At 43.2% G+C, this 13,951-nt stretch overlaps 1 protein-coding gene across 4 annotated transcripts in view; it reads left to right on the top strand.

Annotated features, from left to right (window-relative positions):
* syne1a (spectrin repeat containing, nuclear envelope 1a) overlaps window positions 1-13,951 on the top strand; it is a gene marked incomplete at its 5' end in the record, with an annotated part of 86,570 nt that overhangs the window by 33,043 nt on the left and 39,576 nt on the right. For 3 of the 4 annotated variants that reach the window (XM_034202756.1, XM_034202755.1, XM_034202754.1), the window contains 13 exon segments: window positions 870-1,025; window positions 1,236-1,388; window positions 1,999-2,181; window positions 3,742-3,879; window positions 4,522-4,707; window positions 5,505-5,627; window positions 5,775-5,957; window positions 6,859-7,002; window positions 9,180-9,410; window positions 11,457-11,597; window positions 12,833-12,946; window positions 13,073-13,234; window positions 13,688-13,882. In XM_034202756.1, coding sequence (XP_034058647.1) covers window positions 870-1,025; window positions 1,236-1,388; window positions 1,999-2,181; window positions 3,742-3,879; window positions 4,522-4,707; window positions 5,505-5,627; window positions 5,775-5,957; window positions 6,859-7,002; window positions 9,180-9,410; window positions 11,457-11,597; window positions 12,833-12,946; window positions 13,073-13,234; window positions 13,688-13,882 — 2,109 coding nt within the window. 4 annotated transcript variants of the gene reach the window in all.

Here is a 13,951-nt window from a genome sequence, read left to right as displayed (position 1 = left end):
TTGGCATGCCAAAAAATTGCCGAAGGACCTTGCGAAGGTTCATTTTCGTGTTGAATTCGTGTGTCAATTGTGCCCTTCGTAAGGCCATCGTGAGGGCATCATGTTATCATCGGTGCCATCGGGCATTCGCCCCGATCAGAGTGAGGGCGAATGCCTGATGGCACCGATGATAACACGAAGATGACACGATTTGACAAGATGCCCTCACGAGTACCTTACGAAGTTGCCGCTCACGAAGTTGCTGCCGGAGCCTGAGAAACTCCACCGGCGGTCATACGATGGCTTAAGATGCCCTCACGAATGGCCCGATGTTGCTACGATCACAGCCGAATTTGAACATTTCCTTTATCGTGTGTCCATCGGGTGTCAATTTCGGGACAGTGTGACAGGGCCTTTAATGATGTCAAGAATTATTATGTCTTGAATGTTGTTGTATTATTGTTGTATTGTTTTAAGTGTCGGACCCCAGGAAGAGTAGCTTTTGTCAAGAGCAAAAGCTAATGGGGATCCTTAATAAACATAAACATAGGCATTTTAAAGTTTGATGGCATAAAAAATGGCTTGAAATTATTTTCCATAAAATCCTTAAAATGAAGATTGCCTTAAGACTCTCTGAAATACTTATATATTGATTGGTCTATGTATTAAATATATATTGGGTTATGAATTGATAATAACCATAAAGTTGTAATTATTATTTTTGGTTTGTTTTTATCTTATATTAAAATAATTCTAAACTTTTTGTTAGATATTTTAAACAATGATAATGCTTGTCTTTTGAAGCTGTTTAATAAAGATAAAGAATATATATACTGTAACAAAAGACACTGTGATAAGCAGTCTGTCATGTGATGTTGTTTGCGTTGCAGACCGCACATGGTGAGGTCATCAGCAGGCGACAGAGTGTGGAGCGCATGACAGAGCTGCAGCAGTCCAAATACCAGGACCTGCAGGCCGGGCTGCCCTCTGAGCTCAGCATGCAGCTGGCCGAGGTGGCGCTGGCTCTGGGCTCCGCTGAAGACCAGGTGACCTCTCTCGGCTGGAGTTGAACATTTTATTAAATGTTGTCATTTCATTAGCTGATTAGCGCTGTCCGATTGGTTAATAGGTTCATTGTGTGACTGTACTACTCTTCTGTTCTTCTGCAGATTTATTCTTGACCACTTACCATTATTAAAAGGCGTTTATTTATTTGTGACAGTTAAGTGAAATGTTTGTTTCTCTGCCATCTTTAGGTCCAGGCGAGAGAAAGGGAAGTGCAGCAGACCAGAGATGTGAAAGAAGACTTTAGCTTCAGACTCCAGGACATCGAGGCGAAGCTGAAGTCCATCGCTCTGAAGTTGGAAGACAAGGCTGCCGACCTGGAGGAGGCCAAAGAAGAGACCAAAGTAATCAACCTGACAGATTGACTAATTAACAAGCAATTAACCCCTGTTAAATTGGCTATTCATTTTGCAGCTGTTGGGGTTAATGAGTGTATTAGAGTTGGTATGTCATGAACTGAATTCTGCCTTCAAGAGTGACCCACTTCTGAGAGAAGTGTCCCCAATGGGAGTCTAAGCCCCTTCCCTCCTGTTCTCTTTCTTGTTGCCCCAACTTTATTCCTTCTCTTACTCCTCTTCCCATCCGTAGATCCACAAGCCATGTGTAGTGAAAGGATTAGTTTGTCTTTTCTTTTTTGAACTATTCTGCCTACAGTTTGAGGCTAGCTATTTAATCACTACTTTATTTTAAGCTTGTCAACCCTAACACCTGTTTTTTGAACACATTTTACAAACAAGATATTATGTGTTTAATTAGGGAGCCTTAGAGATGCTGGTAGGCCGATTTGTTACCTATGGACAGAGCCATTCTACTCCTAATGCTAAACACACCTGCTGCTGACTGTTGATTTGTATTTATCATACAAATATAAGAATGGTATCAATTGTCTTATCTTACATATGCCTATAATGTGATTACTTTGCTCACCTTATTACCATGTATTTTCCTAAACAGGCTCGTTGTGAAGAGTGTGAATGCTGCGGGCGCTCTCTGGCAGAGCTAGGAGCAGCGGTGCAGGAGTTTGGGGAGCAGAACCCTCTGCTATGTAAGCAGCTGGGCGATGCTGTGGCCAAACTTTCAGAGGTGCAGCGCAACACAGCGCAGCAGGTCCAGGACAGAGCCAACAGACTGAAGAAGGTGAAGTGTCCATTAAGTTCAGCATGTCATGTAGACATCCCTAAAGAGAAACAGAGAAAATGTCAAAGAATTGGTCTGGTGTTTCTTAGATATCGAGACAAACAGGAAGAAAATCAAGGCATTCCAAAATATAAGAACAAGTGACAGAGGGGACTGACATTTTAAAAAGTCTTAATTGTTGTGGCTATTTAATAAAACAAACAAAACATGGTCTTCAAGGCTGATATCAAAACCTTCAGTGGTTGAAATGTGTTTTTCTAAGGATTCATCCACTACAAGTTGTCCTATAATCATCAGAATGTTTTTTACATTACATTGCATTTAGCTGACGCTTTTATCCAAAGCGACTTACAATAAGTGCGTTCGACCAACAAAATACAACTTGAAGAAAACAGAATCATATAAGTACATCAGGTTTCATAGAGCAAAAACATTTCAAGTGCTACTCAACTGGCTTTAGGTAAGCCAGTCCTTTATTAGTATAAAAGTGCTTCGTTAATAGTTCTATCGCTCGAAGTGGAGTCGAAAGAGATGAGTTTTCAGTTTGCGCCGGAAGATGTGCAAGCTATCTGCCGTCCTGATGTCAATGGGGAGCTCATTCCACCATCCTGGAGCCAGGACAGCAAACCCACGTGTTTTCGCCGTTGGGAACTTGGGTCCCCCTCGCAGCGAGGGCGCAGCGAGTCGTTTGGCTGATGCAGAGCGTAGTGCACGCGCTGGGGTGTACGGTTTAACCATGTCCTGGATGTACGAAGGGCCAGATCCATTCGCAGCATGGTAAGCAAGTACCAGTGTCTTGAAGTGGATTCTAGCCGTTACTGGAAGCCAGTGAAGGGAGCGGAGGAGCGGAGTGGTGTGGGAAAATGTAGGAAGGTTGAAGACCAGACGAGCCGCTGCATTCTGGATGAGCTGCAGAGGTCGGATGGCACATGCAGGTAGACCAGCCAGGAGGGAGTTGCAGTAGTCTAGGCGTGAGATGACGAGAGCCTGGACCAGAACCTGAGTCGCTTTCTGAGTCAGCTGGGGACGTATCTTCCTGATGTTGTAAAGCGTGTATCTGCAGCAACGGGTTGTAGCAGCGATGTTTGCAGTGAAGGACAGGTTGTTATCTAGGGTCACACCCAGATTCCTTGCAGTCTGAGTCGGGGAAACAACTGAGGTGCCGATGTTGATTGTCAGGTCAAGAGTGGGACAATCTTTTCCCGGAAGGAAGAGCAGCTCAGTCTTGTCAAGGTTGAGTTTGAGGTGATGAGCAGACATCCACTGAGAGATGTCAGCTAGACAAGCAGAGATGCGTGCGACGACCTGGGTCTCTGAGCGGGGAAAGGACAGAATTAATTGGGTGTCATCAGCGTAGCAGTGGTAAGAAAAACCATGCGGGCTAATGACTGATCCGAGCGAGTTTGTGTACAGAGAGAAGAGGAGGGGACCAAGAACAGAGCCCTGAGGGACCCCTGTAGTTAATTGACAAGGGTCGGCCATTATCGGGTCATTCTCTTTGATATTAACTTTTTTTTCTGCTGGATTCATTTTGCTATCTTGTATTTCTCTTGTGAGCAGGCACAGAGACAGGTGGAGGAATATCACGGTATGAAGGCGTTCATTTTGGGCTGGACAAAAAAGGCAGAAGATCTGGTCACCGGCTGTATCATCTGGGGCTCTGCGTCTCAGCTGCAGGAGCAAATTCGAGCTCACCAGGTGAGTCGAGCAGCAGGGAGAGGGTCTGAATACTGCTGCAACAGAAATTGGATTCTAATGTTTTTCACAAAAATAAATATTATTATTGCCTGTATTAAAGGTAGGGTATGCAAGTTTGAGGAACCGGCTCGAGATCGCTAGAATGTGAAAATACACGACCGGAGAAAATCTGCCACTTCCTTATAGAGCCCCTCCTCCAACACACACAAACACACACATGACCAATGAGGGCACGAGATAAGTTTGTGCACAGATGGAAGGCTGACAGGCAGGTAGACCATCCAGTTATTTTACCCGGGCCGGCTAAAATGATTGGTCGTACTTTTTATAGTATTACGGCTTCCACAGATGACATTTTTTGTCAAAGCACTTAAGATATTCATTGCTATCGGGATGTTAAGAGCATTCCATGGAATATAACAAAAAGTGTATCTCGAGCCGGTTTCTCGAACTTACATACCCTACCTTTAACATACTAAATCTGAAGAGACCAGACAGATTAACAGCTAATTAATTTCTCTCTCTGGATTTTCACCGACATGTCATGTACTGTACAGTGTGTTGGCCGGCCTTAATTAGTATAATTGCTCAGCACAAAAGGCTCCTCTCTTTGACTTGTAATTTATTTTCCTATGGTGACAGGCGTTGCTGCGGGAATGTCGGGGTCTCCATGGTGATTTGGAGGCAATGGGGGAGAGGGAGAGGCAGCTGGGGGAGGTGTTGCAGACGGAGGGGTGGATCCAGCAGGTGAAACAGCTCAGCAGGCGCACAGAGGAGCTGCAGCAACATGCCAAGACCCGCCTCCAGAGTCTGCAGGATGCTGCAAAGGTAAACGAAACATCACAGGAATCAGATATCAATAATACTTTATCCCTTAACTGTTTATGAAGATTAAAATAAATCCATTAACAAGTGTAGCATCCAAACAGAATTTACAGAAATTGAAAAAGATGTGTACCTCATACCTGTTGTGACAGATCTTATAGATAATAGTGTATATTAAACTAACAAAATATATTTAATACACATTTTTTATGAAAAATACATTGGATTTCTTTATCATTGCACAAATTTCACAGGCATTACAACCACACATTTTGGTGCTCATCCCTTTGGAGTGGGTCAAATAAACCAGATCTTCAATCCAACAGCGCACCCCTATGGTCATGAGAAATACTACACTATCATTATGGAATGCAATGTTTAGGTAATCTGTCAGCTGATCTGATCCAAACATCTGGTACCCAGATGACAGTGTGGTGCTTATGATTGCTAATAATGTTGTCTGTTTGGGAATTATTTTACAAATCCTCCTGCAAGTTTGGATTTATTCTGGGTCTTATTTTTTTTTAAAGAGATATTTATTTCAGAGTGGTATAATTTAAATGTATTTTTTCTGGATATAGAGCTACAATGATTAGTAGATTAAAAGAAAAATATTGCCAATTATTTTGATGATCGAAGTCATTTCTTATTAAAAAATTGACATTAACATCAGCAATAATATATATATTTTTTAAATCCAGGTTTATATTCTACATAAGCTACATTAAATGTATACAACACATAGCATGAGCTGCTCCTTTACCCGTATGTGCAGTACTCTAGATTGTGTCTCTCCTCAGGACATGTTGCGTTTGGAGGCGGAGGTGAAGATCCTCCATGCTGCTGTGGACCAGATCCAGATCACACTCGCCTCCCCAGACCTCAACAGGCTCAGCCTCAGAGAGCAGCTCACACAGAGACAGGTAAACACACACACATTTAAAATGTTTAATTATTATGAAAACATAAAGAGAATACTGCAAATGCTTGCCAACGGTTGCAATAGGACATCTTCAAACCATCTACAGTTCCTCCTGACTCTCTAACAACCCTTCATTCCTTCATAAAAGCGTCTGTTGGTGGAAATGGAGGGCTTCAAGCAGCAGGTGGCGGCAGTGCAGCAGTGTCAGAGCGCCCTCCGGCTGCCAGAGGAGGCAGTGGCCAGCCTGCCCGTCTGCCGCACAGCTCAGACTCTGCAGCAGGAGGCCAGCCAACTGCAGCACACCACCATCCAGCAGTGCAACATCCTGCAGGTAGAGGGCAGGCCTCATACTGCAAATGATAGAGAAGTGTTTGTATAACATTTAGCTTTTTAGTTTTTTCCCCCTTAAGACCACCAAGGTATCTGTCAATATACAGACTGTAGAACTCAAATGTGGCAAAGCAAGTGTGTAGTTGGTCATTTGTTGCCCTGTTAGAAGAGTTTTGTATTTCTATCTCTATTTACTGCTCTGAAATATGCTGCAGTGTCCCAACAGGCCGTCTCAGGAATGTGTGTGTTTTTCTTTAGCCCCCATCACACCAGTATTATCCTCCAATCACTTGGTTCTGGGCTGGTTGTAGTTTTAAGCTCATTGTGAAGAATAGCGTTTAGAAGAGGTGAGTGTCCATTTGGTGACTATCTGAAGGACAAACACCCACATTTGAACCAAATACACCAAGATTTAAAACAGTCTATTCTGATTTAGGATCATAATTGAAATAAACTGTTTATTGGGGCTGCAACTAACGATCATTTTCATTATCAATGAATCTGCAGATTACTTTCTAAATCAATCAATTTACTATTCGCTCTATGATATTGTCAGAAAACATGAACAGAAGAGGTGTTTAAAATAGCCCATTGTTTTTAAAGCAGTATATGTCAGATTACTTCTTACTAGGACTTTGTATATTTTCTTTTTTTGCCATTCTATTAAATGCCACACTGGTACATGTCAACATATTCAGTGGCAGCGACTGTGCTTATAGGAGTTGATATCATTGAGGCTTTGTGACATAGAGAATGAGAGACATTTTGCCTCTAAGATGATATCTGTAGATGACACCTTTGACCTTCCTTCTCCTCAGAGATCAATAATATCTACCTCATGTTATGATTGTTTTACACAAAGGGCATCTTCAAGCTGACCATATTATGTTCCTCTTTCAAAGGAGGCTGTGGTGCAGTACGAGCAGTACGAACAGGAAGTGAAGAACCTCCAGAGATTAATAGAAGAGGCTCACCGCATCATTCAGGACCGGCCCGTCTCCACCAGCAACATTCAGGAACTTCAGGCTCAAATACACCACCATGAGGTCAGAAAGCACACACTTACTCCAGCATTACACCCATATGTGAATATATCATTCCCAAACTATGGACATTCGTTTACTGATATCACAGGTTTTTTGTGACCTTTTCAAAAAGATGTTGCAACCTGGCTGCAGGGATTGGACTTTCAGACAAAAATGGTATTATGAATTGGGCCACTGATGTTGGGCCATAAAGTCTGGTTTCACATTAAGCACGGCTGGTCCTTCAAAATGTAGAGAGATCCTTTTCTCTATGGAATCAGCTTTGGTGCTTTGTTGTGTTGAAACAGGAAAGGACCTTCCCTAATCTGTTGCAACAGAGTTGGAAGCATGCTAGTGTCTAAATAAAAGATCATTGTTTGTTGAAGATTTCCTTTGATGGAAGCCTAGTCTGCAACAACAAAAACAGCCTCAGAGGGTGCACTTTAACATTTGTTTGTTTCACAGAAATATTCTTTATTTAAGTAATGCACAGCTTGTTGTGAAAAAATAACTGTGAGAGAACAGCAAAGCAACATGACTTAAAGAGCTCTTGATGACACTGCTTTTTGTTTTAGAGGTCCTACAACATTCTTGCCTCAAAGGGCCTTTCCTTTGACATTTAAGTCAGAGAATATGCTGATGTCTAAAAATAGCTTTTTAATGAGGCCGACGTCAACATCAAGGAAGTTGAGTCACTGTATAATTCCTGTTCTAACCGTGTTAAACATCTTAAAAAAAAGGTTGAGGCAGCAGTACATATACAAGGTGACAGAGAGAATTTGAGGGCAACCCTTTTGACCGAGTGAGTCAGACTGAACGACTGTAATTTAGTCATTAAGCTAGTATTAAATCATAAGGCATAATTTTCATCCGTTTAGCATCGCTTTTATGCTATTTATATGCATTTTCTACATATGAGTTTTCCCCTAATGTCTTGATTTGAAATGCATACGACGGACAATGAATCGATTTACCTAGAAAACGACCAGAAATGAAAAAAACCTGCTTATGAAACCCCCTTTTTAACTTGGTTTAAGAGCAGTGCTGCGAGAATATTGTGTTGTGCCTCAACAAGCCCAGCTAAAGCGCATTCCCCTTTTACCTGATGGTGCATGTAAATATAATCTGCATAGATTCCTGTTTGATGCAGTGTAGCTGTTTTTTACCTGTGTTAGTTAAGGCCTGTACTTTTGGTTGCAGTTGTACTTTGCTGAGTAAGTGTATTTGCTCCCCAATGCGGAGAGAGAGATATTGAAAAGGAGGGGGGTTGCAGACTGAGAGAGGAAGAGATCTGCAGAGAAACAGATCAAATCTCTCCGGGGACATTTTTATTGTTCTGAAAGATCTTTATCTACTTACAGAACTTGACAGAGTATTCATAAAACTCGTATATTTTGTTGTTACTGCAATATCTCCATTGCTGCAGAGGCACTTGGCATGACAGTGTGTTTATGTCTGAGTTTGATCTCTAAGCTGAGCAGATAGCTGCAACTCCACTGGCCCAGATAGTCACATGACCTGATTATCAGTGCATTGGCCATCTGCGGGACAGGGAGGAAGATGGGGAGGAAGAGGAGGGGGGTGGGAGGAGGAGCTGGACCCGGCCTGCCGGCTCATTCCATAGCTGTAATTTGACACCATCTTTGTCATTCTTCCTGACTTTAAACACTCCCACTCTCCTTACTACTCGCTTTTGTTGAAAGCAATCTTCCCCGGGGATTGGTGGAGGGGGGAAGCGGCATGCAGTGACATCACTTCCTGTTGTTCCTCTCGGTTTGTGTATGTGTACGAGAAGGAGGGTCTGAGGGATTTTGAACTATTTCTGCTAGGGTCTGTTTCTCTCTACCAAACATCCTGTCTGTTGGCTTCGCTGCTGCTCTGAGTCACCCGCCTCTGTAGTGCTGTGATTGGTTCAAAGATACAGAGGAGAGAGAGAGAAACTGGAAAACTAGAGCGGGAGAGAGAGAGGCAGTGCTATTCTCTTGCTAGGCTTACACAAGCCAAAGCGAGAGACCGGGGAGAGAGGAGAGAATGCACACACACCGGCACTACATTCAGCGCTGAACCAACTTCACCTCCCTCCTTTACCAGGATCCTATTTGACCAGGAACTATTGATCTTGCATTGTGGACTGAGCCACACTCTCCTGACCCTGGGGGTGCTGGTTGTTTTCTGTTTGTTGGGGGATGTTTTGACAGGAGCTAGCCCAGAAGATCCGTGGCTACCAGGAGCAGATCGCCTCGCTCCACTCCAAGTGTAAGATGCTGACAGTGAAAGCCAAACACGCAACCATGCTGCTGACGGTGAACGAGGTGGAGGGCCTGTCGGACGGCGTGGACGAGCTGAGTGATGAGGAGCTGCCCGGCTCAGTGGCAACCACCAACGGCAACGCCAACAAGCAGCTTCCAGCACACCCCTCTGTCGTCATGGTGAGTGGTGCAGCCTTTTATGGACTTATACACAGAGATTCACACATGCACAAACTGCATGGCTGTATGCATTGTGTATGTGTACACAATGCATACAGCCATGTGAGGCTTGTATTCCTTCTCTCTTTCTGTGCAGACCACTGGTTCTCAACAGGGAACCTCAGGGATCCTTTCGGAGTTTCTAGTGGGCGTTTACAGTTCATTTCACAATAATGTAATTAGATTAAAGTCATCCCTAATAAGAGGGTAGCTGCGGATGACAGTTATGATTACAGGTTTAACTCCAGTACTTAAAGTCACAGCAACAGTGCACCAAGTTTAAAGTATACACTTACAAACTAAACTTACATTGGGCTACAGGGTGTCATGAGCATCTTTATAAAAAAACGTTTCTAAATAGGCCTTTCATCTCTATATTGGTATCCGGTTCCTCTTCCTCTTCTATTTCTTTCTGTGGTTTTATTGCACCGAAATAAAAGCTAACCTTCTTTTCCTCCCACCTTAAGTGTTACTATTCTGGCTCTGTCTCCTCTTGTGTATTACTGCACTGATTTTCTGCTGTGTCACTTCACTTTGCTTCGTATTAGCCTGATTCTGTCAGCCTGCTACGACAGTATGTCATCCTCAGCCTCACTGCCTCTTCCTCTGTGTCGTTCATTCAGATTCAGATTTCTTAGCTTCCTTGCTCTGTTACTGCTCTTTGTGTTGTGTTGGTCTCAGCAGGCCAGGAAACAGGATATTACTGCGTGTGTGTGTGTGTGTGTTTGTGTGTGAGCAGAGTATGATACGTTTGTGTGTATGGCATAAGAGGGTTGCTAGGGCTGCTGTTATCTTTCATTTGTTATTGCTAAGCATTTTAAGTACTGTGTCATTGTCGTCTAAGTTTGGGAGAGTACTTCCCAGGTTCTAACTAATCTCAATATGTGAAACCACTTTGTTTTCCGCACATGCTATTGGACTGATTCTCTTAAGTTGCGTTGCATTGCATCATAAAGCCCGGGAAAAAAGTTTTCCGAGTATCACAAGGTCCCGAGACAGTCGGCCAAGTTGTCTCCAAAAACTGCCAACACATTCTAGTAGGGCTTGGCTCACATTTCTGCTCTGCCTCTCCACTGAAGCATGCAGGCGCACAGACAACTGGGATACTGCTAGGACAGCTGCTGCTGTATGCATTAATCCAGTCTCGGATAACTATGCAATCTTTTAGCTATGCTTTTGGCCTTGATCTTACTCTTAATGTGTCTTTGCTATTCTATTATAGTGTTGATTTTAACGTGCTCATACATCAGACTGTATGAGTTGTTCCTTAATGTCTAAATGATCGTTACACGCCACTGCGTCTTTGATGGAAAGGAAATAACGGTGGTTCTGAAACTGCAACCGTGTGTGTGTGTGTGTGTGTGTGTGTGTGTGTGTGTGTGTGTGTGTGTGTGTGTGTGTGTGTGTGTGTGTGTGTGTGTGTGTGTGTGTGTGTGTGTGTGTGTGTGTGTGTGTGTGTGGTGTGTGTGTGTGTGTGTGTGTGTGTGTGTGTGTGTGTGTGTGTGTGTGTGTGTGTGTGTGTGTGTGTGTGTGTGTGTGTGTGTGTGTGTGTGTGGTGTGTGTGTGGTGAGAGCGGTGAGTGTACTTACTGATTTTCAACTTCCTGGTAATGGCCATTCCTTTCCCCTGATGTATCCTGTAAAAGTCTGAGTGGCTCATTCATTGCCGGTGAAATCCAGTGTGTCCATTTTCTCAGAGCAATATAAAATGATGTCTCCTTAATGATATGCTATGGCAAAATCATTACAGTGTTTGATGTCAATAGCAGTAATGAGATCTTACTAGTCTTTTCTCAGTGTTATTTGATTACTCGCTGTCTTTTTATTCATCAATGTGCTTACTGCCTAACCTGCACTCCCCCATTAATTTTTATTTTCTCTCTTCTTCTCTCTCTTCATTTTACTCTCTCTGTCTCCTCACTCCTTTGATCTGGGCGTTTCCCTCCCGTTTCCTCCTCCTGCTTCTTTTGATGTGGGTGTTTGATGTGGGGTGTGTATGTGGGGTCAGATGACAGCAGGCCGCTGCCACACACTCCTCTCCCCTGTGACGGAGGAGTCAGGGGAGGAGGGCACCAACAGCGAGGTCTCCTCTCCCCCTGCCTGCCGCTCCCCCTCCCCAGGGGCTAACGCTGAAACCCCTTTTAACCAGGTACTGCAACCCCCCCCCCTGGTTACCTCCAGCACTACCTGACCTGCCCAGCCTCCATACCACCACCGTCCAAATGACATACTACCATCCTCCGATTTTACATTTTTTATCTCAATTTATATCACCTTAAACTTTCCCCCGGATGGGATTATTTTACTGTATTCCAATTCAGATGAACATGTCTGAAGGAAGATTGATATTCCCAATGACACTATGATATTAAAATAAAGCAGCGAGTGAGTTTGCATTGTTATTATGATAATTGTAATCTGTTGCCAGAGTTTGTTTAGTTTCATTTAATATAAGATTGTTTGAATAAATATTGATTATGTGACTTTACGCACTATTCCATACCATCGCCATCGTCTGATTCCCACCATCAAAAATGTCACTTCCCCATCATCACCACTATCAACAGAATGGATGTTTGAAACAGATGGAGAGTTTCTGTGCTTCCCCTGCTTTTTCTGTTTATCAGCATTATTTGTTACTTTGCTGCAGAAAGTTTGTTTATCACCTGCTTTTTTGCTGAGATGAGAAAGTGTCAATTTATTATTCATTTCATTTCTAACCGAGCAAACGTAGCATAAATCGGCTTTTATGTGTAATCTATTATTTAAAATGATGCAGCAGTAAAACAGAAGTGTTGTTGGAGGGACATCAAAGTTCAGAATTGTTTTTTTTAGCTTTTATTGTGAAATGTAAATATATTATGTTTATCTTGAGATGTGTCATGTAAGCTTAACTGAAATCAATAAGGCAGTTAGAAAGTGACTGAAAAGGAGTCCAAACTAATCTGATAGGACCTCAGCCAGGTGCTGCTGAAGTAAAAACATCTCACAAAAAACGAATTTAACTCACAGGTCATAGATAGTGATACTTCTCTTAGGTTTTGATTGATTTAAAAGAGCTGCCATAACCATTAACCCATGGCATAATGAGTTTAGTTGCCATTTCAATTAAATCTCAACATGTTCTTTTAAAGTGTGAACTAGAACAGGTTGAAGATCTATATTAGTTTATCTTGAAGTGAATAGTGTGTTAGCAGGAGGCACAAATGTACAGTACTATATATCATTTGGTCATATTTCCTCTGAATATGGCAATTCAAATTTCAATTCAGTATGTTTGAGAGCATAAGGACATTTCAGACCCAGCACATCCTCTCAACCATATATTATACAGCGCTCTCACACACTACTGAGACCCACACTCACTGTGTTGTTGTGCCACAGGGTCGAGGTGCCTTGAGTCGAGCGCCCCTCCAGGAGCTGTACGACCCGTCAATGGAGACCAGTGCTGCTAACCTGGACGACCTGCAGAGATCCTGGGAAACACTCAAGAACGTGGTACGTCACATCATCAGCTACACTAAATTAGATTAATTCACATGTAAAAAATGACAGAGCTGCCATCTCTATTGTACCAGCATTCATTTCTTTATTTTTCTTTCCCTCCCCTCTCCCCTACCACAGATCAGTGAGAAGCAGAAGAGTCTGTACGAGGCTCTGGAGCGGCAGCAGCATTATCAGGAGTCCCTCCAGTCCATTTCCACTAAGATGGAGTCCATCGAGGCGGCGCTCAATGAAGGCCTGGACCCTACCAAAACCCCAGAGAGCCAGATGGCTGCACACCAGGTGAGAGAGAGGGGGGACAGAGATGGCTGGAGATGTGGGGTTGTGTGTGATAGAGAAAGGAGTAAAGTACAGATAACATTCAAAGTAGTAGTATACATGTTAAGTGTAAATTAAAAGGCACACAGAAAACCTCTCTTGTGGGAGAGACAAAGCTGATAAAAGACAAGTCTGATTTGAGAACACAGAGAATGATTGAGGAGTTTGATATTGCACAAGCCCATGCAATGGTTGCACAAACTTCATAGCACTGTTCTCAGTTGCTATGCCAACTTCAGAGCGACGGCCAATACAGCTCCTTTTTGTAACGCTTCTGTCAGACTATTGGGGAAAACCCTCTGTTACTCCTGTCTCTCGCCATCTATTCAGGCTTTTCTCCCTTTCCTACGACTTCTTTCTCTTCAAATCTCTCTTTATTTCAGAATTCATATCACTTAATCCCACTTTTTTGTCCAGGCTCTGATGGATGAGATCATGATGCTGCAGGAGGAGATTGGCGAGTTACAGATGTGCTTCTCTGAGGAGTTGGCAGACAGCGACAGTGACGGGGAGCCAGGAGACCAACTGGCTCTGCAGTCTACCCTCACTGTGCTGGGAGAGAGGATGGCCACCATTCGAATGAAGGCTTCTGGGAAACGGCAGCTGCTGGAGGTGCGCACTTTGAGATGTTCTTTTAACATCTCCCATATCTGAATGCTGTCATTCTACTTAACATTTAAG

This window comes from Gymnodraco acuticeps, unplaced genomic scaffold, assembly GCF_902827175.1.
Source record: "Gymnodraco acuticeps unplaced genomic scaffold, fGymAcu1.1, whole genome shotgun sequence".
Taxonomy (NCBI): domain Eukaryota; kingdom Metazoa; phylum Chordata; class Actinopteri; order Perciformes; family Bathydraconidae; genus Gymnodraco; species Gymnodraco acuticeps.
This window is presented reverse-complemented; position numbering and strand designations above follow the sequence as displayed.